Source organism: Strix aluco, chromosome 4 (genome assembly GCF_031877795.1).
Source record: "Strix aluco isolate bStrAlu1 chromosome 4, bStrAlu1.hap1, whole genome shotgun sequence".
In the NCBI taxonomy this organism is placed as follows: Eukaryota; Metazoa; Chordata; class Aves; order Strigiformes; family Strigidae; genus Strix; species Strix aluco.
Window position 1 is genome coordinate 82,844,491 of NC_133934.1, and position 27,500 is coordinate 82,871,990.

General features: G+C 43.1%; 2 protein-coding genes across 2 annotated transcripts in view; one reads left to right on the top strand and one right to left on the bottom strand.

Annotated features, from left to right (window-relative positions):
* LRBA (LPS responsive beige-like anchor protein) overlaps positions 1-27,500 on the top strand; it is a 424,995-nt gene that overhangs the window by 233,377 nt on the left and 164,118 nt on the right. The window contains exon 40 of the mRNA XM_074821286.1: positions 1,745-1,955. Within this exon, the coding sequence (XP_074677387.1) occupies positions 1,745-1,955 (211 nt within the window). The remainder of the gene's footprint in view (positions 1-1,744; positions 1,956-27,500) is intronic.
* MAB21L2 (mab-21 like 2) lies at positions 5,659-7,974 on the bottom strand. The gene is given in 2 exon segments (XM_074821520.1): positions 5,659-6,343; positions 6,346-7,974. Coding segments are annotated over 2 exon segments (1,077 nt in total). The 5' UTR covers positions 6,917-7,974; the 3' UTR covers positions 5,659-5,837.

Here is a 27,500-nt window from a genome sequence, read left to right on the forward strand (position 1 = left end):
TCATTTCTTGGATAATTCTGGTTCCCTGAGAAGCTACTAGTATAATGTTAGATAGATACATATCATACATATGATAAATCAGTGAAATTAATGGAAGTCATCATTTATTGGCAGTTTGATTTCCGTGAACTTCATTTCACTCTATTTTTTTTAAAAGCAAAGCTAGAAATGCAGCGTAATGAAAAAAGAACACCTGTGCAGGAGGAGTGAAGTAAAATAAAGTAATGGGAGAATAATGCAATGGCATTTTTGGCATGTGAATCTTTTTTTCCCCACTTTCTACCATGAGCTTCCTTCTCAACAGCCTTCTCCGTGTTTCCTTCTCTTTTATTATTCATTCCTTGGTTCGAGTAATACATTCATACTGTAATAGAGGTGAAAGGGGAGTTTAATTATATAATCTTGACAATGGCAATAGGATTAAGAAGTAATCCTCACTAATAAAGTGGTGTGGGTTAGAAATGAAGTGGAAATTGTCAGGGGTCTTCTGCAGGACCTGGACTGTCCCCAGCTTCTGCAGCTGTCTGCTTGCCCTGTAATTGAATGTCTGCGAGTGATTGAAAAATGTTATTTCTCCTCTGGATTACATGCTAATGTACAGAGGGCAAAGGGAGACAGCAAAAGAACACATAGCTGCTTATTTCATCCATTTGTGGGGTGAGCTTTGGAAATCATGGCAGTTCCGCAGCTATCTCATGCCCATCTGCAAACACAATGTATTTGTACGTTGGGAATAGAGGGCAAAGCTGCTCTGATCTCAGCAGAGCATCTCTTCTTTTGTCCTAGTGGCACACATTGAGATTGATGCGAGATTAAGGACCATCACCCTCCTAACAATCGATGGAAATGACAATTCATCTGAATTTTTTGTCAGTTATTCTCACGTTGATTACCTGAACGTGTGTACCTCATTTATAGATGCTTTATTAATACAAAATTGTCTGTGTCACTTTCATATCTTCCACTCTTTTACGAAAGTCAGATGATACTGCAGCCAAGTAACTTCATTTCCTTACCTCTTAATCAGCGGGATGACAAACCTAACCTGTTTTCTTTCTGTACGTGTTAGTTTATATAATAGGTTCTGCATTGTCAGGTCTATGCTGAACCTATTGTTTTCAGTAGTAGTCTGATTTGTCCCTGTGATAAGCCCTGTGGAGATGTGATTATTCCAATAAAAATTCATTCAGTTGGAAACCAACCCTCCAGCTGTTTACTCCCACAGTCCCTGAGCTACACTAACACTGTGTGGAATCCTTGAACAATATTTAACGTGGAATCAAAAGCATCTTTAAAACATTTTACTTTAGGCTCTGTAACACTGTGTAACCTTAACAATAGATTTCTAGCGTCCATGAGGGAACGCTTCACAGTTAGACAACTTTGAGCCTTGACTGCTATGTTCATCTTTGTGGAAAGCTGTCGAACCTCTCTGGTACCTTAAAGAGCACAGTAAGATTTCAAGTGTTCATGTGTGCTCTCTCTGTATTGCATATAACAGAAGGTATCCAACTCTCGAAGTTTCTCGAAAAGAAAATGCGTCTGAGTGAAAAGTACACGCTGCCATGCTAAAGGCAGCTCCAGCACGTATAATGTATGCAGCAGTTTGCAATTGTAGCTGCTTCAATGTTCAGCAGCACAGAGACACTGCAAATCTATTACATATGTTCTTTTCCAGGATAAAAGGAGTTTTGCTTTTTAAGGAAGAACTACGCTCTTTGCTTTATTTATTTTAATGTTCTAGTCTTGAAAAGCAAATAATTTGCACCTCTGTTCTTTTCTGGTTTGAATATTGTTGGTGTTCTCGCTCTCTGGCAGGTCCCGTTGCCCTAAGCACACCCGCTCAGATTGTGGCACCCTCGGTAGTAGTGAAAGGCACTCTCTCCATCACTCTTTCTGAGCTCTACTTTGAGGTGGATGAAGAAGATCCCAGTTTTAAGAAAATCGACCCGAAGGTAAGAGATCATTGACCCTGAGCTCTGAGAGATGATGACAAATTACCCAAGACCTTTAATTCTTCATTCGACTTCCTTTGCTTCTATTGCTCTGCAGTGTTCCTGCTTTAATAAGTTTGTGACCGGCTATATATGTTACTGAACTTCACATAGGTGACACCTCCTTTCCTTCTTCTTTTTCTCCCCCTCCCACCACTCGACCCTACTTGAATGTTAATTAGCTTGCTGCGAATAAAGCTCCAGGGAGGCATCTTAAATAAAGACATCTTGAATCCCAGGCCTGTGTGAATACTGGGAAGTTCAACGAGGCTTTTAGCCCAAATGCTTTGTTTTACTTTCCTATTTTTATATCGTGCCAGCGTAACGTAGCGCTAAACTTCCTGCGCTCGTAAGTTTTCAGTGCTTCTGTATCGTATTATTCTATAACAGATTTTACAGGGCCTGTTCTTTATTGTGCCCAAGCAGAAAACATAATTGCCCTCTTAAAATACGGTTCTGAACGGACTTGCTCATTCCCACAAACTTTATGTGCTCTGAGTTACCTGATTACTAGTCTTTTGTTTAAAATTAGTAACCTTCAGTAAAATTCCCATTTCAAAGGCAGAATAGCGTGCGATTAGCTTAATAAGGTTGCACCTGAATGTTTTCTATTGTATTACAGCAACATTTCAAGAGTATGACATGATGGGTAAATATTCTTGCATCCCAATTTAAGCACAGTGATGGCTGTTTTTTTTTTTTTTAAATATCTGCTTAATGTTAAACAAGGTACTGATTTCTTTGTGAAAGGGAAAAAAAGTCACTGGAAGAAGTAGTGGTTTTCTGCTTGTCTGTAGAGAATACCTTGTGTGTTAAGTGCCAGTTCAGTTCTTTGTTCCTACTGAGTAAATTGGTCTTGTGTGTATTAAAAATGGCATCAGTGTGTCTGAAAGCTGGAATTATCGAATGCTATCAAGGAATAAATTTATCAAGGAATAAATTTATTCTGAAAAACAACGCTCTCAAATTCTTACCACTAGAATTTAATATAAGCAATTAACTAGAATTGTGATTTTTATGTGATACCATAAATGAGATTTAACTTTTCTTTTGGTCCTGAAGTATTTTGGAAATATTTTTTAATTATTTCAAGTATGAGATAGCTCTTAAAATTTTGATATGCTTACTCCTTCCACAGTGGTTTGTTTTAAACATTTAATAGTCAAAAGGATATAAATATAAAATGTAAAGACAGTTTGATATGTTACTGTATTGCATTTTCCATCTAAAACGTTCTGCGTCGTATTGCATTAGCATGAGAAAAGTCTTACACGTCTGTATTATTCTGCATTTTTGTTTTCCATGTTTAGTGCACAGAGCAGTTGAGTACAGTTACTGATCTTACCATTCCTGTTACATGGTTTATGGGGACATTGACATACAATATATATTCAGTTTGCTTTCTTTTCTCCTGTTTTTGAGTCTTTGGTAATGGTTGTTTCCTTAACTGTGAGTAGGCGTGCTAGTTTGATTTGTCTGTATCTTTCATTTTGTATCTGAGAGTTTTTATTTGGGTTCCTATAAAAGGAGGAGTTGGTTACATGAAATATAGGCAACACCTCTTACATTCTACTTGTGATGCTACTTCAGCCGGAGGTTTTAAAAGGGGGGGAAAGAAAAAAAAAAAAAAGACCTTTTGTAATGTCTTGGAGGGGGGACTAAAAATCAAATCGGAATATTTTTTATTTTAAAAAATAAGCTTACAAGGCAGCTTGCTTTCAAGCATTAACATCTCCCTGCCCCACCCTCTGCTTAAATTTCTGTACCTCGATAGCGGTGACTAGAGCTGCTGTAGAAAATGCCCCTTGGAAGAAAAATAAATCCTAATCCGCTGTAACTCAGGCGGCCTGTTTAATTAATGAGGCTTCATCTCTTTGATAAATTTAAGTTCCTTGTATATTTGGCTAAACTACTGAAAAGAAAACATTGTGACAAGTTCCTGAAGAAAAACCCGCCGTAGCGATAGCATCAGCAGCGATAAGATCAGGGTTTATGCTCTCACTCCGGGCTGGTTTCGGAAGGAATTGGTGGCCCCGCGGGCTAAACCCTTTTTTTTTGCCAGGTGAGCCAGTATCAGCGCTCGGGGAAAGCGCTCTCGGGGCTCTGCGGGAAACCTCTGAAACGGGCCGGGGGGGTCCCGGGGGGGCTCCCGGCGGGACCGGAGGGGCTCATGCCCGGCCCGGAGGGGCTCCCGGCGGGGCCGCCCCGCTCGCCCGCCGCGGCTCCGTTGCAAGTTCATTTCCCCGGCTGCCGTCGGACTTTTCATTTCGTTTTTAACTTAAAATCAAGGCGAATTGGAATGGCTATTTCTTTCCGGATCCGTCCACAAAGAAACGGAAGTAGTCCTTTGGGGCAAGAACTTACATTTTTACACCCCCCCCCCCCCACTCCCCCCCTCCCGAAAGGACACGAAAACTTGCTCGAAACGCTCCGAGTCGGCTTTGAAATCTTTGGGGCGGCTGGAGCGGATAATTCTTTTTAAAACTTAGAAATGCCTTCCCGATAAAAATCCTGCAAACATTTCTAAGTCGTCCTGAGCAAATTTAAAGCGAAATGGCTCCGGCACGGACTAGAAGGAGCGGGGTAGAGCTGAGCCTCGGGGGTGGCTGCGCAGGGAGCGGCGGGTGGTTCTCTCACCGGCGGTTTATCCGCTCGTCCGGCTCCGCCGTGGTGCGATTTTACGCTGTACTTAAAAATCCGGGGAAAACAAATGTTTGTTTAAAAAAAATATCGACCGCTTGCTCTAAAGCGCATTAATTATTCAGGGTAGATCTATACTTCCTTCGTGTCAAAGTCAAACGGACAGCGCTTTCGCTCTGGGAAGCGAAAGCAAACGGGGATGGATTTTTAAAACAAAATACAAGCGCTTGAGGTTTCCCGGGAAAAGGGGGGAAAGAAAACTAAAAGGAAAAAACAAACAAACAAAAAACCAAAAACCCACAGGTGACGACCGTGGGGTAGGGAACGGCATGCTCTAATTCTGTCTAAATTCTGGCGGGCTGCTGTGCGACGCTCCATAAATTCCCAAGATTTAGAGGAGAGGTTTAAAGTCACAGAAAGACAGGCTGAACTACAGAATATAGAAATTTTTTTTTTTTTTCTTAGCGGCACTATTTTGATATAAACCAGAGGGAAGTTTAGAAAACGTCAGTGACTACGCCAAGCTAAGGCTTCGGCTAGGTGTCGCGTTTAGCCTATCTTTGCATCTCGCGTTTCCGTTTCTTTTAAAAATTTCACTTCTGAGGTTCAGAAGGAACCTGCTTGCCTGAATTTAAGAACCATTCACGAAAAGTCAGCGTAAAGTTAAAGTAATATTTTTATTACTATTCGCAACAAGTCAGTTGTGGGGCACATAATCTGACCTTGGCACCGAAATACATTTAACGTCAGTAAAACTTTTTTAAAGGGAGATTTGTACATATAGTTTAAATAATTTTTTCACTTGGTGACAACATTCAGGCAAACGAGAGAGAATAAGAAAAGGACTATACATGGATTGGAAAAATGTACCTTTCGGGTTTCGTTTGGAAGTTGCAAAAGTCCGATCGCTTCTTTTTGTGACTTTTTAAAAATTCACATTGGAGGGCGGGAGGAGAGGCTCTTCCCTTCTTCCGTGCCGGGCGGAGAGAGTTGATGCCGGGAGGGGGGGGGGGGGTGGGGGGGGGGGGGGGGAAACCGTCTGCAAGTTTTTAAAGGCCGAGCTGCAGGTGGGTGGGGGGTGGCGGAGCCGCGTTTCTTTCGCCGCCTCTTTTCCGTCGTCGGTTCGCGTTAAATTAAAAACCAGTTTTTAGGCGGCGGCGGGTTTTGCGGGAGGGCGAGTTTTGTGGCGCGGGGGTGGGAGCCCTATAGCTTGTCGAGGCTTTTGGGATTGGTGAGGATTTCTCTGGCTAGTCTCCAGGTCTGTTTGGCCGCGCTTTCCAGGGCCGAGTGGGGTTTGCCCTGAAAGAGGTCTAGGTTGGGCAGGAAGTAGTGGGGGCAGCGCCGGCACTGCAGGCAGGAGATGAGCTGCAGGAGGATGCCGTTCAGCCGGTCTCCCAGGCACGCCTCGTCCCAGTCGGTCTCCCGCGGGTGCTTCTCGCACTCGTACAGCAGCAGCGTCTTCATGTGGTAGTTGTTGAGGGGCTGCCCGGGCAGCTCCAGGTGCCGGTCCCGCAGCGTTTTCAGCACCGAGAGGCACTTGTTCCGGCAGCCGCCCATCAGCAGCCGGTTCTCGGCCTCGCCGAACTGCAGCACCCAGGCATCGCTCTCGGCCGAGCTCTGCTTGCCCGTCAGCGAGTAGCACTCCTTGGAGAGCAGGTTGAAACCCTCCGCCTTCACCTCTGCCACCCGGTTGGGGCCGGGCCAGGGATGTGGGGCATGGGCCACTGAGCCGCGCTGCGGGGCCAGATCCCGGTGCACTTGAAGGCGGGAGTGATCTGCACCACGTAGCGCTCCCGGATGCGGAGCTTCACCTCGCTGGTGTCCGCGATCATCTTCACCACGTCCCGGTAGCTGCACTTGTCCACGGCCTGGGCCACCAGCGTCTGGAAGCGGGAGCGGATCTTGCGGGCGGAGAGGTAGCCCGAGGCGGTGATGAACTCCACCCAGAGGGACATGCTGCGCTTGCGGCCGTCGCTCAGCTTCAGCACGGCGCAGCCCGGCAAGGAGCCGTCGTCCACGAAGTTGAAGACTCCCATCTGGTTGAGGTAAAGCACCACCTCGAACTCGGTGGGCGAGATCACCTCCAGCCCCTCATAGCGGGCGTCTATCTCGCTCAGGGAGCTGATGAAACGCGGCTCCTGCACCTCCACCTCCTTCAGCACGTCCGACACGACCTTGCACACCTCCCGGATGGTCTTGGCGATGGCTGCTTTGCGCGCCTGGCACCGCTCCGTGTAGTATTTGTTGAGCTGGTAGACCAGCTTGGCCTGCGCGGCGATCATGTTGGGGCACAGGTCCGGGCTGTACACCGGGCTCTCGCAGTACGTTGAGGGATCCAATGCTTTAGCGGTGGCTGCAGCTTTGCGGAGGGCACCGGCCAAATTGCAGACCCCCACCCCCTCCGGGAAGAAGGCGGCAGCGGCGCGCCAGTGAGAGCAATTTAAAAAAAAAAAAAAAAAAAAAAAAATCGGGGAGGACGATGAAGCACAAAGGAGCGAAGCCCGGCGCTGCCCCGGCGACGAGGAGGAGGAGGAGCGGAACGGTGCCGGTGCCGGTGGCGGAGCGGCGGGCAGCCCCCGCGGGCTCCCGGAGCGCCCAGTCTGGGGTGGCGGTGGGGGCAGGGAGGTCTGCGCTGCCTCCGCGCTCAGCCGCCCACCCCCCCGCGCAGCGCCAAAAATGCTCTTTCAATAGTTCATGGAAAAAGAGGAAAAAAAACCCAACAAAACAAACCAAACAAAAAAACCCAAAAAACCCAAACAAACTTCCCCAGAACTCGCAGAAGGTCCCCGCAGAAAAGCCGGTCGGCAGCGAAGTTTAAAACCGCACACGAGAGGAGAACAACTCGAGCAGTGCCCAGAGCGGAAGAGTGAACTCTGTGTCTGTCTGTCTGTCTGCCTCTCTCTCTCTCTCTCTTTCAGTCCGTGGCACCGCCAGAGATGTGCATGAGTTTGGCTGCCGCTCTCAGACTGTCAGGGGGTGTTGCTGAGTTCCCTTTTCCTGCTGCAGGCGTTGGCTGACCCCGGCTCTGTGGCTTTGCTCTATCTTTACGCGCAGACGTGTGCACTTGGTCTGTGATCTCTCATTCCTGTCCTGCAGCTCTAGATAGATTGTTTGGAGAGATATATATATATAGAGAGAGGTTTGTTGGGGTTTTTTTTGGTTGTTTTTTTTTTTTTTTTTTTTTTTCTTTGCACAGACTGTGTTTTATCCTGAGCGGGAGGAGGGCGTAGTGCCCGGGCTGGCTTCTCCTCCCCCTCCCCACCCCTGGAAGTGCGCGCCGAGGCTCTCACTTTCTGCGCCTCTCCTCCTCCTCCTCCGCCTCCTCCTCCTCTGCCGCCGCCGCCGCCGCCGGGCTCCCGTCTCTCCCCGGCGGTGCCGGCGGGCCCCGGAGTTTATGAATGGGGCGGGGGGCGGGGTCCCGCCTCCTACAATCGCCGCCGAGCTGTCAGCGCCGCGGCCAATCGCGGCGGGCGGCGGGCGCGGGGGCGCGCACACGCGGACGCGCCCGCCCTCCTCCTCCTCCTCCCCCCCCCCCTCCCCCCGCCGGCGTTTGGGAGGGACACACACACGGCACGGACACGGGGCGCCCCGTCCGCTCCGCGCTGGGGTCGGCCGCCGTTAAAACGGGGGAGGGGGGAAAAATGAGGAAAAAAAAAAAAAAACAAGCGGCGAGTTCACCGGGAGTGTGCGGGGGGTAGGAACTCGGTGCTGCCTCCACTTGCTGCGGGGAGACCGACCCGGCGGCAGCGCCGGTGGGCGAGGGGGAAGGGGGGGGGTTAAATCGGTAATGTCGCCGTGGGAGCGGGACCGTCACCGGGGGAGAAGCGCATCCCTTGTTTTACTGCCCTCCGTCACGTTAATTCAGATAAATCTCGGGCCGTAAAGTTCCGTTCATCCTCCTAAAGCCTAGGATTGAGTTATTCGAAAGGAAACGATATTTTATGCAAGTTTGCATTAACGGGAATAGTGAACGATTTGCATATAAAACTGTAGTTACGTCAGTTGGGAAAGAGCAACTCCTACGCTGCTGTACCCCCCCCCCCCCCCCCCCCCCCGCCCCCTCCGGGGCAGTACCTGCTGCGAACCGGCCCCCAGCGTTTCCCCCGGGGGAACTTGGCCCGGCGGGGGAAGAGCTTCCCCCGGCTTCTGTGCCTTTCCCCCGCCGCTTCCCCCTCCCCGGGGCCTGGCGGGCACCGGCGCGGTCCCGCCGCGGGTCGTGCTTGCACGGGGAGTGGGGGGGGAGGTGTTGGGGGGGCGGCTCTGGGAGCGCGGCCGGGGCTCTCGGCAGGCGCTGCGCTCCTCCCCGCCGAGCCCGGGTTTCACCGGCTGGCCGCGGTGGTTCTCGGCTTTCTTGGGTTTTTCCTCCTTTGGCAGAAGCGGGCTGATTTTAATAAAGAAAATCTCGCCGTCTGTTTTCCGTGTGCGTTTAAATTAAAAACAGGTCTTGTGCCGACCACTGCGCGCTGGAAGAAGTAAGTACGGCCGTGCCCGGCGCCGGTGGGGCTCCGTTTTCCCCCCGGAGGAGAGGACGGGCTCGTTCTTTCCCCCCCTCGCTGCCGCCGGGGCAGCCCGCGGGTGGGGGCTGCCGCGCCTGCCCGGCGGGGCCCGGGGCTCGGCGGGGGTGTCAGGTGTCCCCCCGTCAGCCCGGGGGAAGCTCCGAGAAGAGCCGCTTGGAAGGCGGGGGGGGGGACGGGGGAGACCCGCTGCTCTCCCGGTCTCTAGGCGGCCCGGGGACGCGCCGGTCGGAGTGGGGCTCTCCGCTCCGGTGCGCGGGTGAGTGCGCACCGACCGACCCACCCCCTCCCCGGGACCGCGGCCGGGCCCCCTCGAGGCTCTTTCGGTGCGACCCGTCGGGCCGGGCTGGGGCGGCAGCACCGGGCGCGCATCGCTGCGCTTCGCCTGCGCGGAGCGTTTTCTTCGGGGCTCGGCTGACCGGGTGGGACTGCGCGGGTTTTGCGCCCCGTCTCCGAACTCTCTCCAGCAAGCGGAAGGGTTAGTTTAGGGCCGGGGGTCACTTCCACACCCCCCGCCGGAGCTCTCGGAGCCCACCGGGGCGTACTCGCCGCCGGGCTACCTGCCCGCAGCCGGGCTGGTCCCTCTCCCCGCTCCGGCCAGGGGCTCTGGATACCGACCCGGCGAGCAGCGGGGGCTGGGGGGGAGCTCCGCGGGGTCCCGCTTCCAGCAGTCCCGGGGTGTCCCCCGGCCGGGGCGCGGAGGAGATGCCGGAGCCCTCCGGCGGCCCCGGCAAGGGTGGGGGGACGCTCTTTCGCGTTTTCAGGGTAAAAACAGAAGGAGGGGACCATTCCCCCACCCCACCCCCCGCGGGAAGGTGACTAATGATGAAGCGTTACTAGTGTTCAGATTTAAACCAATTCATTACCAATTTTCCTGTCTGAGGTTGAAGCTCTAGTAAATAATAAATCAGCTAAACAAAAGCCGACTTTAATTTATTGCTCCGGCGCTAATTAGAAACATCATTTGAGCAATAAACTTAAACACTTCCAGCAAATAATGCACGTGAAACCCTTCTCTCCTGTGCCCGGGCGTTTGTGGCCGCGCTGCGTTAAGACCAGCTTCAATCTGTGGCGGAATTTCCCTCTCGCCGGGATGAATAATTGAAGGGGGGGGGGGGAACAGGATCCGAGGAGGCTATAGTTGAAGAGCCCTTGTCACCGTCTGCTTTTATGTATGTTAGCGCAGAAGTCCATCAGCAGCTCCTTGACGGTGTATAAAACGAAGTGGCAGCCCCTCCAGCAGCAGGAGATACTGTATTCCATTAAAAAGACCGCGTGCCTCTGTGTGCCACGGAGAGGGAAGCTCTCCGGGCTAAAAGCCACTTGAAGCCTTCAGACCGATTGATCTGTATTCTCTCGTTATAATCCGTCTCATCATACTTGAGTTAATGAGGCAGGGGCGGGGGTGATCTGATGGTCCTTGACAAATTCATTAGGGAGGCTGCGGGACATTTTATTTGACTGTTAAACATCGTGTTTGTTTGGTTTAAGCAGTGCCAACATCAGCATGCCGCTGCCTGGAGCAATAGGGGTTTGTTAGCAAGGGCTTCTGTAAAAAGAGCTTGGAAAAGGGACGGGTGTGCGGTGCGGTTGCTCTTGCCCTGGCTCCTCCCGACCCCCCCCACCCCACCCCGGGGAGCTCGGGCTGGTGCAAACGTGCCACGGGCGACCGTGTTTTCTTCACGCTAAGGATGGTGAAGCAGCAGCAAACGGCTGCTCTTAAACGTGCAAAGAGTTTTGTTTATTTCCTTTAAAGAAAACGCTGTGTGTTTGTGTTAACCCTTAAAAATAACAACAGGAAAAAAAAAAACAAAACCCAAAAACGCCCTGGAAAACAACTCAGAGTTTTAGCAAGAAGCACCCAAGCTGCTTCTTGTATTATGATGTAGCACTCCTGCGTTTGCTTGCCTAACCAGCTTATCAAAGTGGCATGCGTGACCTGTTTCAGAGCTTTTTAAATTCTGAACGGTGTATTTTAAAGTTTCTACAACGTGCTGCTGGTACGAGGTGTAATTTTTAACGCAAGTCAAATTTTAATCAAATTGACTTGAGGCTGTTAAAAGATTTCTGCCAAATCCGCCCTTTTTCTCTCCTTCTCCCCTTGCTGAGAGGGAAAAGTGAATGCAGGAACAGGTGCTCCCAAAAGGGATAAGAAGTATTTTTATGAATAACGTATGAAATATGTATGTGTACATACACACTTTGTTCGTGGCAGCTTTGTAGATGAGACCCAGCTCGCGTTCCATTATTTTCTAGTAGTTGGTTTCCTCTCTGTCCTTTTGTTTAAGGGAAACAGTTTTGCGGAAAACTGAATAATTAATCTGCTCGTGGAACCTAACGTCGTAATTTTATTTTCCTGGAGATCAGTCTTCAAACATTCTCAGCCTGCTTCCATTTATAGAAGAACAGTATGGGAAAAGAGCTAGTGCCCTTTGCCTGTCATTTTCATACATTCCTGCACCGCTGATGGAGCTTGAACTGCTGCGGGGAATGTATGGATTTGAAAAGAAACGAGTCAGTAATGCACGTTGCCTTTCTCCACAGCAAAACTGGGTTAATACAGTAAAAGCGGCTGTGGGTTTGACAGAATAAATTCTGTTTACATTCGGTAGTATACAGCATGTGCCTTTTCTTGAAAGCCAGGGCTCGGCTTTACTATCTGCCGATCGAAGGACTGTGTTTGTGAAGTTAGTTGAGAGTGCGCATCGGGGGAGAAAAGGTGGTTTCATTTCTGCACGTGTCATTAATGCAGCTCATCAGTTAAGAGCATTGTGTAAATCTTGTGCTTTTTTCCACCAAGATTGAATGGTATGGTAATTAAAGAATTTGTACATCTTTCCCTCATCTTTTGCTCCTGCAGTGGGAAAGGGGAGGGTTCCAACTACTCCTTTGAGTACCTTATTTTTGCTGTCCTATTCCATTTTAAAATGTGAACGTGTTCACATTCTGATGTTTAACCACGAGCAACCTGCAGCTGAAGGCTTTCTCTGCAGCTTTGAATCTTGCATTGAGGGTAGCCTCTTCTCTTTTCTCATGATGACTAATGGTGACTTCTTTTAGCTGTGAGATTGCTTCGGATGCTAACTACTGTTTTGTAAGTTTGCCTTCAGTAAGTTGGCAATCAGGGAAAATCAGACACATGCACCAGAAAAGAACGTTTCTAGTGCTTTTGTAGCATTTTCTTGTTGTTAAAACTTCTTGTGGGCCTTTTGTTTTGTTTGGATGCAGTTGGGGTGCAGTTTCATCCAGTAGAAATAACTAAATTCATGTGTGTTGGCTGGTCTTTATTTACAATAATTGATTAATTACATTAATAACATCAATTTTCAAAAGTATGAGAGTGTGTAACATGCCAGGATTTTGTCAACTTGGCCTCCAGTTGAATGCAGAAACACTTACTTGCTCGAAAAAAAATGTGAGGTGGGCTGCAGAGGTAATGTCTTGTCTGGTTCTTCAAAATGCTGTGAGGGTAAATCAGCACTGCTTTTACAAAGATTGTAAGCAAAGTCAGAGTTCTGGAAATTAAAAAAATAGATCAATCTGCAGGCATTTGGCCATAACTTTTCTTTTTATCAGTAGCTGTGTGATGATTGCTGTGTTTATTGTCTTAGATGTTCACATATCTGTGCGTATGCGTAAATAATCGTGCCAACAAGCCTGCGCGGTTTTATTGGTTAGACGATTATTTTAAAGATCAAAAACTTCATGCAGCTAGCCAAGATGAAGCATATTTATAAGTTAACCTAGAATTCTCTAAACAATACCCTTGAAAAATGTCAATTTCTAGCTCCAGAAGTGAAAGTTCCTCATTTGTATGCTTGCATTTTAAAAAGTGCTTTCTCAAATTCCGCATACAGCAACGTGAAATCCTTCCCAAGCGCTGTTACAACCTTCCAGTGAGTTTCTACGAGTGCAGTTGATAAAGGGAAAGGGTGTTGCGGGAGGAGGGAACAGAGGGGACTCAATCTTCTCAATAGCACTGGTGACCAGCATGGAATATATCGAGTCGCTCACTCCCTCTCTCCTCCCCATATTTAAGATGATTTTGTTTTGGCTGTGGAGGTAGAAAAACCATGCAATTTTTATTTAATTAAAAAAAAAAAGTTTCCTGTTTGAACAGTCTTCTAATTGTTCCCTCATTCAAATATAGTACAGTTTAAATGCACAGTTAGAGCACTCTACTTTTCTGCATATTGTACTTCATAGTATTAAATTTTTATCCTTGGAAAGTGCTATGTTGACATAAAAGTAGTGTATTACTAGTTATAAAATCATTGCAGGGGTTTTGTTGCTACTTCTAATGAGAGAATCAAATCATAGCTATTCCTATTTTACATCTTGCTGTGCATATCTTATTTCAAAATAACTTCTTCATGATAATATGCTGTTCTCTTTTTAGTTTTCTTATGAATTAGGTAAAACCTGCACGCAAAATAGTTCAAGGTACCATCTACCGTAGCTGAGAAGGGGAAAGTGTATTGGCTGAATATATAGAAGCCATCTGCATAGTTTAATTGAAATAATATTTGGTGATCTAAGGGATGGAAATTGTTCCTTTTCTTTAACCATCTGAAATAAAACTAGGATGTAAAACAGCTGTCTTGGCCTATGGAAATCAAGTTCTGCCAGTCTGTTTCTTTTCTTCATTTTCTACTTCTATCTTCCTTTATTATCTTTGGATCCCAAGGAGTCTTTCTTATTTTCTAACCGGTTTTGTCTGCAACAAGGGGCTGGGTTGGTGGGTTTAAATAGACTTTGGATAGAGTGAAAAATCTTTGATCTATGGCTATGACTGCTTCCAAATGATTTGCTTGCTGGGACTGGACACTGTCCATGCCCTTTCACTTCACTATCAGATAGGCATACAAAAAGGACTTGACATGCTACCAGATGCATAGTTAATCATTGCATTAGGTCTGTAAAGGGGTCCATCCAGACTCAATTAGGTCTACCATTTTTAACTAGCGTTTGCTCTGTAGTTTGTTTGGAGTACGATATTAATTCTAACTGCTGTTCTGTTTATTTAAAAGCGCTTTAACGCAGTGCTCTGCTTTTGTTTTCAGGGAGTCTTATCTGCATTTGTTCTCAGTATAGTTAGAACAACTGAGTGTTACAATATAAATACAATTGCCGTATAACATATCATCTGAAGCTTTAACGAAAAAAGTTTTTGTCTTTTCATAATTCAGCTGTTTTCCTTTCTCAATACCGATTTCTAAAAGCACATTTGAAATAAGCTGAATGCAGTGACTGGCATGTATTGAGGCGGTGTTCAGAAAAAAAGCTTGCAAGGGAGGTTTGGAACTGAATCTTAAACTTTGAAAACCAAACGGCAGCAGTTTTCCTATCACTTATTTACGTAAGAGCTCATTCTTATATCTCGCACCACATGCTTTTGTGTGAGGAGGATATTAAGGGTGCAGGAGTTAAAAAGGTTCATCTGTAGGGTAAAAAACATTAGGTAAATTATTGCTCTGAATCTTGCCTGGGATTTGTGTATTTACATTAAAAGTTGTTAACCGTATGCACTGAATAACGTGCATTGAAAATTCCTAACATTCTCAGGGTTTCAAAAAAATAATTGTAGTTCGTAGGGATAGCCAGTCCTTTCATGGTATAAAGGAGCTCGAGTCTGCAAGTTGGATAAATTGTTTTGATCACACGTGCTGTCTGCGTTTCCCAGTAATGCTTATGTTGAGGATGGTAGGCCTATGGAAGCAGGAGCATCAAAGGACATAAAACCATCGTTGCTTGAAAATTGATATATAAGAAAGCAGCAGTAATCAGAGAATTTAAAATTATTTTCCTTTGATTTTAATCGTTTATATATTTATTTGTTTTGAAGGAAAGGAGGAACAAGGCATTCACTGATTAAGTTTTTTAAAAAATCTATATACAGTTATTAAAGCTGTTGTATTTGATTTCGGGATTATAGTTAGCCTTCACTTTAGATCTGAGATGTCTTGCTTTAGTTCTTTGCTTCACGGTTGTCAGTATTCTTTGAAGGAGGGCAGATGCATTAAAATGTAACATATATCATTTGGTTATAGTCACAGGGATATTCAGATGTTGCTAATGGACTTCCAAGATACAGGATGTACGAGTGAATGCTGCTCAGAGGTGCCAGGTAGGGCTCTCTGGGGTTTTTTAAATTATTTATGCCTACCTGCAGCTCCAAAATACAGGTGTGTGCGTGTGTATAATCCATTAATGGTTAATATTCATGCATATAAATATGCAACGGAGAATAAGCCTGATATGAGAGTCCTTTAGAGGCATAGGCAGGTGGCTTTTCCCCATTCATCACCTATCCTGGAAGTTCATTCTAACTGGCATCCGAGTGCCAGAGTGCCTACGAAGGGGAATTGTTTATACGTACTTTGCGAACTTGAAAGAAAGTGGGACTTGAAATGCACGGTCATTTGTGAATTTATGTTTTATCTCCATTCACTTGAAAATTTATGAGGAGAGTGACTTCGGGTGCTTGCGTTGTGTGTTCCAGGGCTTGCCCCCACTGATAACACCCTTGTTGGCGTGAAAGTGCAATGCAAATTATGACAGTTACAACCTTCTGTTTTGTTTAACCTGTCAGTGGATTTCCTGGCTCAGTGCTGAGGGCAGTGGCGTGTTCAGCTAGTTCCATATTCACCTAAACTTAAAAGGTCAGGTTTCTACAGGCAAGCCTAGTCAAAGCCTAATTGATGAGGAGGGCAGGGGGACAGAATTTACTGTTCTGTTGGCTAGTTTCATATCGTTAGGTTGTCCTGAAAGCATCAGGCAGTCACAGCCCCTTTCATGTAAGTGCTGACCCTAGACAGGAGCTGACAATCAAAGGAGGCAGCCACAGGAACCAGTGCAAGTAGGCTATTGATTTTTCAGTTAGGTCTAAGTAGTTTGTAGTATGGGTAATGGGTGACAGAGGCAGGTATGTCATTATCAATGAGCTCCAGAACAGTAGCGACAGCCCCCTCTCATATTTCCTTCAGCACTGACAGTATGCATCCAGCAGTGGTCAATAAATCGCCCAACCTTTTACTGACAAGTGACTTGGAGGTGGGGGTGGGAGTCAAAGAGCTAAACTTCCATACTTGAACTTGACGTGAATGCGGAGCAGGGATCTCGACATCTGCGTTCCTGGCTCGTCAGGCAAAGAGCCGAGGAGAACCCGGAGAACAGAACAATGGTAGCTGGGCGGCCGGGGAAGCTTAACTTTACTTTATGCCCTCTAGAAAGTCAAAAGTTTTTCTTGAGATCGAGTAGAATAGCTTAAAACGCCAGCTTTCTGTATAAGCACCGTCTGGTTCAGTAGTTAATTTAGGTTACCATGGCAGGGTTTTGTTTTCACTTTAGCATTGCTCTGCATTTAATCAAGGTTATACTGCCACAGCAGTACAACAATCACAGTCTGCCATTCAAAGTCCGCTTTTAATTCCTAGTTTCCTCTTCTTAAATTTCATATATGGAGACTATTTAAAGATATTGAAGCTTCCTTATAAATCCAAAGTGCTAGCAATACAGTTTTTGTTCTGACTACCCATACTGTTTTGGGTCAGTAGTGGAGTACCAATACTTTAGGAAGCTAAAGTTTTTATTACTTGGATTTTACTAGCTGTGGTTTCTGAATTTAATAGAGGTAGCTCCAAATTTTAGCTTTACACTTAATTAAATTCTAAAAGATATTGGGAGAACGTAAAAATTGTAATAAGTGGTGGGGTTTTTTTTTCAATATGCTTGTATGGAAAATCGGTTAAATGAACTCAAGTATCCTAATCTGAATCTCCTGAAGTTTTCTAATGTTGTTACTTTATTTGAAGGATGTAAGTTATCTGCATTTTTTCAGAAGTTGGAATTCAGTCAGGTTTTATGCTGTGCACAGATGTTAACAAAATAACATATGCTTATAATTAAAAAAAAATCTTTAGACAAATTGAAATAAAGCAGAAGAGTAAATGTTTTGAAAAACTTCCTTAAAATAACTCATTGCTATGGTATCTTGTTCAACAATGTTTGTAACGTTTCACAGAGCAGGAATCTGAGACCGTGTATGTTGAATAGCTGCAAAGTATCATACGTGACTGAAACTTTTTCATCAGCCTGCAGCAGCTAAAGCCGTTTTCTTCGTGTCTGGCTTTTTAAGTTAGCAAGAGCACCGTTGACACAGACTCAAGCAGTGAGGTTGAAATTTATCACTGGATCATGAAATCCTTTCATAAATATTTGTATAAACTAAAAACCTGAGTAACTGTGGATTTGAAGCGGTTGTAAATTTAATTGGTTACAAAATCTATTTTAGATATTGTTACGTTGCCTATTGAACAATGTTTTGGAAGAGGGGCTGGCTAGCTGTCTTCCAGAGGAAAAAATTTTCAGTTAGTTGGATCTAAGGTGTGCCGGGTTGTTTGAGGCCTTCGATGCTTAAGGACTGGTTTTCCTCCATTTACTACATCTTGCAGAGCCTTTTTTTTCCCCTGTTAAACTAAGTAAGAAGTACGGCCATGCAGTCAGAATCTTATCTTTTCTTATAAACAGGTACAGCATCTTTTACTGCATTTTTAGTGTTGCTGGCATGTTGTGTTATTGCAGGAACGTAAAAAGGAGCTGCAGAAAGGCGACAAATTAAATTTTCATGAAAGAAAACCCTAATCAGCAGTGACAGGGTAAGAGAAAGATGATTGCCACTTGGTCATTGTGGAGAGGCACTTAGACTTGGTGTCAGTGCTTCTGTTAATGATGACTAATGTCTTTCTCGGAGAAAACGCATGCTCAAACATAATGCTACAGTCCAGAGAAAGAACGGAGAGATAGGCACTATTAAGGAAAAAGGCTGTGAATCTTAAAACAAAAGCTCAGATCTTCAGATGAAATGGCTACGGTGTTTTTGCAATGCCAGGAAGCACAGCTCTAAAACTGGTCTTGTTTCACTCTTTAAGCAAAATAACAATAGTGGAAGAATATGTATACAGATATACACGTGTGTTATTACATGCTACCTAGCGTCTGCTGCTTTAATTAAAAAAGAAGGTAGAGGTGGCACTGGCATGTGGGCACACTAGTCAGAAGTGAACAGTCACCTTTTTATTCCTCTTCTGTTAATGAAGCTTGCTTTTTTAAAAGAACAAAAGCTGCTGTGATATATTCTTTCCTAAGCACAGTCCTGTGTTCTGGATAAACCTTTCGTAGTCAAATATAAAATGACTCAAAAGACCTTTTCAAATCTTGAAGCTTTGGCTGTTAGGTATGTTGGCAAAAAAGAGGTGGCATGTGTCATTTCTTCAGCTTTTCCCAAAGTGAGACCTTTCAGAAGGGCATTTGCAATGCCTGTCATATTTTTTCATATACATCTTATTGGCCTGACAAGTCTAGAGGACCATGAGAAAACAGATGTCATTGCATTCAGACAACACTAATTACTCTGGGATTTTTGCAGCCTCAGTGCCTGCATGTAACTGTCGATTATGACTGTTTATGTGGCCTATCATGGGTACACGCTGCACATTCAGATGGTACCACCAGTCTTTGTGTTTCCTATTATCACACAATAAGATGTAAAAATCAGCAACAAGCACCAGGACAAGGAAATGCCTGAGTGTGTGACTTCTATATGTTTAAAATGCCTTTTGTAAAAGGTTGCGTTCACATTCTTGATAGATATAAGTAGTTTAGCATCTGTTTACTAACTGTGGTGCAGCGCTTTAGCTGTCAGTTTTCAGCGTGGTTCTTTATGTTGCAGGCTTCACTTTTCTGCAGTTTGTATAAACACTATATGAAAAATGCTGATTGACCCAGCAGTTGGCAGAAATTTCCCATGTCCAACCTTCATGCCGAACTGATAGATTTTTCTAATGTGTCTCAGTTTGCGTTAGAAACCAACAGTCTTATTCTCTTACAGACGGCATTGTTGGTATTTTCTTTGTTAAATTTTCTTAGCGACTCGGTCATTTCAGAATCTCTTCTTCCTGCGTAGCAATGACTGCTGCATGATTTTTAACACAAAGTTCAAACGGTGGTCACGTCGTGGCCTCGCTTTGTATGTTATCTCGGATTTTGGTACACGTTTCCTAAGCAGAACAACCAATGTTAATCACAGATTGGAAAATAAAAGCTCCAATAATGTAACTTCACATGCTGATGAAGCAGAAATAGAAGCAGCTTTATCAAAGATGTATGATGAGATAAAACTGCAGTCTCTGCTGTACAGTTATAGTAATTATGACTAATGAACCGTCCAGTCTGGATGAAATGGCATGCCCACAGGGACTGTGGCCAATCAGTTGTGACTTATGCAAGCTGAACAAAACATTGATGGTGTTCCAGGTTCCGTATGAGAGCAGGAAGCGTGGTCTTTGTTCGGCTTTGTCAAGTTGTTTTCAAGCAGTTTAGGAATAGACGGTGTTAGTAAGTAAAGCCTTAAGAGCTAGGGTTTGTTGAGTTTTAAAACAGGCATAAAGAATTACAATTCGCCGTGATCAAATATACCTGAATAAACCCCCCCTGCGTCAATGGCACATTCCTGATGCAATATACTTCAAAGTTGTTCTGATCATCTTCCTAATCTAAGTCATTGAAAGCACATGTTATATTTTAATATGCTGAATACAATGAAAGCAAAGATCCCAAACTTGTGAATATAAGCATATATCTGTTTAGGCTTACTGGGGTAATTTATTTTTTAACAAATTTGTTTAAGACGTGATACTTCCATTTTAATTTTGAAGCACTCGGCATTTTAAATCAGTCTACAACTGGTAAGTAAAAAAGACAGGGGCTTCATAGTGTTAATACCCAGAAGACAATTTCTTGTAGTAAGAAGGTTAATTCATACAGGCAACATAAAATGTTCCAGGACGTTTTGACAATGCATAGACTAGCAGAGTAATAATTTTAAACCACCTTCTTTTTATGAAGACAATGTGTGTAGCTGAAAAAAAAATAATTGAAAAATCAAACTTCTGAATGCTAAAATGCAGATTATATGGGAAGTTCTGAAGTTAATTTTAGGATAATAGCACAGCACAAAATGTACTTTTCTAAATATAAGCTTCTGCTGAGTTGTTTAGGCCCAGTTTGAAAGCAGTTGTGGATCAGCCGGTTTACTTATGTGCAAATGTTTGAAGGATTTGGGAGTAAAACGATCAACACGTTACAGATGTTAGTAATACATTACAATCAGTTTAGCATTTTGCCTGAACCATTCCAGGAGGCTACAAAGAAAAATCATTTCAAAAATTAATTGCAAACAAACTATGGGAAAAGTAAGAAAAAAAAACCCCAACCTTGAAACATTTTAGAACAAAGTTAAAGCACCGTTTGACAAAAAACATTTTAGACTGTTGTGCTGTTTAAAAATGGTGTATGTTAGGAAGGTTCAGGATACGTTGATCTTAAAGCACACCTGAAATTAATATATTGTTGTCAAAGAAACTGGCAATTAAAAAAACTGGCAATTAAAGCCTACCTGAAATCGGAAGTCATTACTGGTCTTTTGCATTGCTTAATAGAAAGGTGGATAGTGATGTGACATGTCTACAATTTTTCTGAAACATTTTTAAAAGTAATACGTTTTCTTCTTTTTTTTCCATACTGTATTGAAACTTAAAAGCTGACACTTTATTCACTATGTGTAAGTGGGTTTTTTTTCCGGAAGTGGAGGAAATCATGAGCATATCTCCAGTATGTGTCATCTTTTATTCTGAAAAAAACTCAAAGTGCTGTTAGATGTGGATTCAAGTAGATCTTTAAGTAAAGAATTTCTATTAATCCAGAGTCTTTAAACATGTGATTAAATTCTTTAACTCTTTGAAACAACCCCACAAACCACAAAAAACTCCAAGACGAACCAACCCATCCACACTAGAAATCTAAATTAGCTTACCGCTTCTGTTATTTCTGTTTTGGAAGTGTCCAGAGATACTGCAAGGGACCTACAAAGAATCAGAATCCTTTTCTTTTGTCTCTTGCAACAAAGCATGTTGCATTAAATATTGCAAATGTGAAAATATTGTATAAAATATTCAGAGTATAATGTTAAGATAAAGAATGTTGATAAGTAAACTCCTCTGAAAAATTACTACATTTTGGTTATGCTAAATAAATAAGTCTTTTGGAGACTGTGGCACTCTTAAGTGTGAGTGTCTTCCACCGTGTCATTTCAGAATCAATAGGATTCAATATATTGCGTGCATTATCTAATCTTACTGCACGGAAGGTTGCATTACGATCACTTCTAGTTAATGATTGTATCAGCATTGTGCCAATGAAGTCAGGATTAGATGATGTACAAATGTACAAAACTAATTTTCGTTCTTCCAAAGAGTTACTGTTTTAAAGTAATGAATTTAAATATATGTAGAGATTATATAGATATATAAATTATAAGAATTTTTGGAAGAGGTATTTATCTGTATTAAGACAAAGCAATAACTTTTAGGTTGTGTTTTTTTAGGAGGTCTCATTGTACTGTTCTACCTTTTTCTTATGAAATCATCGCTAAAATTCCTATAAATTTATGCCAGCATGGCACAGCTATTTGCTTATTTGGAGCTTGTTTTCACTTTGTTACCCTCTACAGATCTGAACACATTATTGGTGTTCAACAAGATGTGCTTCTAAGTAAAATACCACATAGAGTTGTAGGTATTCAGTGTATGTATGCATTATGTAAATTAAAATCGAGGAGCATTGGATCTCAAGGATTTAATTTTATCTTCATGGTGCTCTGTGGTTTTGTGTACATACATGAGATACCTTGTACGTTGTTAGTTATATTTGGTAGCCATCTTTTTATGCAAGAGTGGCTTAATCTACATTTGTTCCTCTGGGCAACTTCAAAAATCTTTGGGAAGATAAGGTTTTCTTCAGAAAAGTAAACTGTGTTTAGTATTCGATATTGGAGAGCTGCGAGTCTGTTCTAACTGTGTAATTTGCATCATAAAGCTCCAAAATTCAAAGATGGGTTTACTGAGGGCTGATTCTCTTACATAAATTCAGAATTGTGTAGATTGCTTACCTCTTGAAACTTGTTAGCTATTTTTGGTGTCTTTTTACCTACCACGGATTCTATTGACAATATGTGACGATTTGAGAGCTGATTATAAATTCTGTTTCTGTGCCGGTTTAAGTAGATTTTTCTCTGTCTTCTACCCCTTAATCTACCAGTGAAATACATTTTCTGTTATTTAGGTATCCTATGCTGATCGAGTAGTGTAATGACTTGCACTCTGAGAAAAAGATTTTCATGGAAACTTGTTTTGAAAGAGCCTTTTTCTAAAGAAACCTCTTGACCAGTTTCTGCTCTCTGCTAGCGCGTAAGCATGAGAATTTTTCATCGATGGGGGAAATTGCTTTCTCCTATTCTTCAGAATATTCTTCCTGCCATTTCATTTTCTCATTTGAATTAAATCAGGGCAAACAATGAGTTACCTGCTTAGTGGCCCCCCTTCCCACATCTGCTACATAGCAGGCAGGATGGAAACCTTCCGTTTGCCCCTGTTGTGCCAGGATTGGTTTCTGTTACGTGTGAGCCTGCTCTGCTCTCCCATATTGGAATGTAAACCTGAAATGCAATTTCTTCGAGCTGCTGGGAATGTTCTCTGCCTCAGTCTCTTGGTGGATAAAAAAATGTCTATCAGCTTTTGACTAAGATAGCTTTTGGTTAATGGTTTCAGCTGTTTTCTGTATCTTAGGGATTCTAGAATTATAACTTGCTGATTTTCCCATAGGCTTTCACGTTAGAGCATGCATGTTGACTGGTGCTTATGGCTATAGGAACAAATCGATCTTCTGATTTGGGAGACAAATTGAAATAGAAAATTACTCTTCACTGCAGGAAAATTAGCATTCCGTGCAAGTGAAAACAACTGTGTGGCTGCTTTAACTTTTTCTCTCTTGTAATGACTATTACAGACCAGAGTTGGTCAGAGCAGCATGTGCTGGCTTACCTTATCCATCCCAAATATATCCCTAATTAGACTTATGCTTGAGGCAGGCGTAGGAAAAGCTGGTGAAAGTGTGATTGTGTTGGCTTTGTCTAAGATTTTCCTTGTACCAAGGTATCTTCTGTTGCCCGTTTAGGAATGACTTGTCTTATTTGCAAAGTTCTGGAAATTACAGGGGAACCTTTCAAGGATTAAAGATTTGCCTCCCATTACTTTTGGTCTGGATTCTGATTTTAACCTGTGTAGATCTAAATGCACAATAACTCCTTTAACTGAGTCATATTACATTGTTATAAAATAGAGATGAGCCAAGCAGAGTCCGTAAGAAAGCATCTTCCTTATTATGTCAATGTTGACTTCTGCTTTCTGCTACCCCTGGAATAAAATAACAAGTTGAAACTTCAAAACATATATGTGAATTAGTCGTATTAAAAAAAAAAAAAAAAGAGTAAATTTAAATACTTTGTTTTATTTTGACCTCTTGACTTGAAGCATCAATCACCTAGCATTTTCCAGAGGTGTGACAATAATAGAAAGCGGTGATCAGTACCCTCCACAAATTAACTAAGCAGTCAAAACCAAGGTATTTTTTTGAATCAAAATGCTTGTTTTGTTTGAGAACATAAACATTTCATTCTTTTAAGAAATGACTTAGAAACCTTTCCTCCACAGTGAGTTTGACTAATAAAAAGTAACATTTCTCCTGAGCAATTTCTACTTGAATTGATATACAACAATTTGATTGATGTACAATTCCAACAGTGAATCAAGATTTGTATATATATGTATCAGTGAAAATTAAATTTCAGAGATATTTTTACTATCTCTACACTTTAGCACTAGTATGTTGTGTCATAAGTATTTGTTTTTCAAGGGTATCCGCCAAGATATTTGCAGATACTGTTCTGTTGCTTGTTGGAGTCTGGATGCTAGATATTTTTGTTGTTCTGCCTCCTACCTCTCTTTCACTGTTTTTAGGTATTATACCTAACCTTACATATTTTTGATTTCTCTTTGATGCCAAACAAATCTTACAATCCTGTTCTCTCTTGTTGCTTGTAGGCAAGTGTTGCTTTGCTTTTTTCCCTAACCCTAAACTAACAAAGTAAATACCACTCCCAATGTATAACATTAATCTTTCAGAAGTTTGTCCTGTACTGGAGAAAATAAATAATTAGAGATAGGTAAGGGGTGAATGATGTGCAGGTATAAATACTCTGTAGATTTAAACATGCTGCATGGCAACTCTAGGTCTCTTTTGAGGTAGTCATGAAAACTTAAATTGTGTGCCTCATATATTTAAGGCCAGTGAGCCTATATGATTTTATTAATGTGCTATAAATCTTATATTCACGAGCGGTGTTTACTACTGTGCAGTATATTTAAAAGAAAATTTATGCCTCACTGCAGAAGGAAGGTAGGCTAGTGAAAAAATACAAGGGTGGATCTCAAACATTTATCCAAATCTGACAAGTATTTGCAAAGAATTTGCTCCTGTAAATTTCTTCTGAGAGCAAATGATACGTATTCTAGCCTCGATTTTAATAAAATCCATAAATACTTACTTATGCATGCACAGGTTAAACAAGGGCATGTCTTTTGTCATTGTCTGTGCACAAGAACCTTGTGTATGTTCGTATATGACACGCTGCGGATCATGGGATGAGCTTTTAATTCTGTTTTAATGTGGATCAGTCTTCATTTTAGAGTGAAGACCTTACTGGAGACCCTGGCCACTTTTCTGAGGAAATAGGGTTTTTCTTGGTGAGGCACATCTTGGCAGTCTTTGGCCACGTGCATCTTTCCCTGCATATCCCCTTTCTTTTGGACCCAACAATATTCCCTAAGCAAAATGGATGGGTTGTGTGCTAGGATGAGTCACAGAAGCTCAAGACAGGTAGTTTCTACTTAGAAGACTGGTTTGATCTTCTTTTGGTAAATGACTTGTGTTTTCCTCCTTCGTATCACCTAGGAGAACGCTCTCTGTGGTCCCTAAGGACTGGCAGGACTCAGGCACAGCTGAATCCCTGTGATTTGCTCCAGTAGTGAAGCTGCCTGCTTGGAAGTTACTTGCCTAATGCTGTTGAAAGGGCAGTGGTTATTTCACCAAGGAAACATTTTTTATTCGTATGGATGCATTGCAGATTGCACAGAAAAATACAGTTAATGTACCATGTGTGACCCTCCATGCCCCTTAAACTTGCACTTCCACCTTGCGATGGTTAAAATATTAGTCAGCAATACAAAACAGATATTCTGGATGCTTTAAGAGCTGTTAAAAGTTTTGTTGTGCTCTTTATGCTTTTATAGTCTTTATAATTAAATATCAGGTTCTCGCGCCATTTAAAAAAAAGGCATATGTACTTTACTATGCAGTTTTTAATTCCATAGATAGCAACAACAACAGAAAAACCAACCTCATGATGGAGAGGTGCACAGAACAATTAAAGAAATGAATGTGGAATGTGTGAAAATTCTACACCCTGACCATTATTACTGGACTCATTCTTGTAGATAGGTGATGACACAATTAGCTTCTTAAAGTGTAGTGTTAGAGATTATCTCTCTAATTATTATTGTGAATATTTAAATAATCTGAATAGCCTCAGTAAGCTTTTTTTTTTTTTTTAATTGGTGGTCCGAAGCATGTTTTTTTCCACCCTTCCTGCAGCCATCAGAAACTTCTTAAAGTATTTCTTTTGCCATGTCCTGTATGGAAAGTTGCTGTAACTGGTGAGAAAGAAAGAAATGGCACATTGTACAATATCAAGCTATTTGGGGTCTCCTGTTTTGTTTGTGTGATATTGTGTGTGTGGGTAGTAAAATTCTACTTACAACTACACACTCCCTCAGGTAACTCAGAGCAAGTTTGGTCTGAGCTGCTGTGGTCCTGCCCTTCCTGCTCTGAGGCTGGTGTTGTCCCAGCTCTGCAGCACGCCTGCTGAGCCAGTTCAAGAAGAATCTCTCCACCCTAAGAGCCAGTTTTCAGTTGGCTGAGCTCCCTGAAACAGTTTTCTGTGTGTCGTTAGCTGGTGTTTGTGCTAGTGCAAGGTGTGTTTGGTGTAGCAGATGTTTGACCAGGGAGTGTGGTACTGCAGCAGCCTGGATTTATGTTTGCTTCAATAGCTGGGGAAACGATGCTCTCAGTCTGCTTTTCACGAGGCTTGCTCTTTTGTGCATCCTCTGGATTGTAGGAAGATGTACAGGTTTTTCACCTGGAAAGGTAATATCTTTTTTATCCCAGCATTTTGTAGACATGAGGGTTTGGCTCTCAGAAATATTTTTGTATATTGGCTTTTATTACAAATGACAACGAGGATCTTTTGTGTTTGGGTATACACTCTACCATTTTGCTGCATTCTTGCTAGCCCTTCTGAGTAGCTCTAGTTATTAAAAGATTCTTCTTCTTCTGACCCCTGTGACACAAGCTTTCAACCCTTGCAGCTTTTTGGACACATGGTTTGTCACCTCTTGGATACTCTGGAGAACATGGAGGAGAATTGAGGCATGCACTAATGTGCCCTGGTACCCTAGTTTACAGATTTATTATGCTCCTGGGAGAGCAACGCCTTGCGGTATCCTATTATCTTGAAATCATCCTTAAATCAATCCAGGCTAGGATAAAATAGAAATAAAAGCATTTTTTTGTACAACATTTAGAATAGAAAATACAGTTAGGTACATGTATAAAAAATGGAGGTGAAGAAATACAATAGAAGGTCCCACTTGCACAGAGATTAAATTGGAAAGATTCTCTCTCATGGATAAAGTCTCTCGATTGACTGTGACTTGAGGCATAGGGTATGGAAAAAGGGAGAATCATTGCTACGTATACGTATGTCAGGAAATCACATATAGCAAGTCAGCTGGATCCATAGAAGGAAACCTTCAGATTGAAGAAATGCCTTCCAGTGACCTGGAGTAACCAAGAGGAATCTTTGGCATGCAGTAAAGTGGTGGGAAGCACATTTGGGCCCCCAGGATTCTTGAATAAGTTTCATAGCTGGATTCAGTGGATACCAGTGTGAATTCTTTTAAGCTGGATTGCTGGTGTAGGGTACGTACGTATACAACAGAGTCCGAGTTAATATTTTCAGTGAACACCTGTGGTATGAAAGTGTGACTAAAGAGCATGTGGTCTACTAAAATAACAGTTCAGTTTACTTGCATATCAGACGTTTCTTTGGTATAAATACACAGGTTGAAAGCAAAGATGATCTCCTGTGTGGTATTCTAGTTCCTTCTAGGTAAGAAGCAAATACTTGATTGTCCCACAGGCAGCGTAACATTGTGTCCTATTCTGCAGGTCTTTGGTATGAAGCCCGATGAGTATGTGTGAGGCACAGGTTAATTGTATGACTTTCAACAGCAAGATAATTTGTTGTCACAGACCAGAGAGCAGCTGTACTGTACCTACT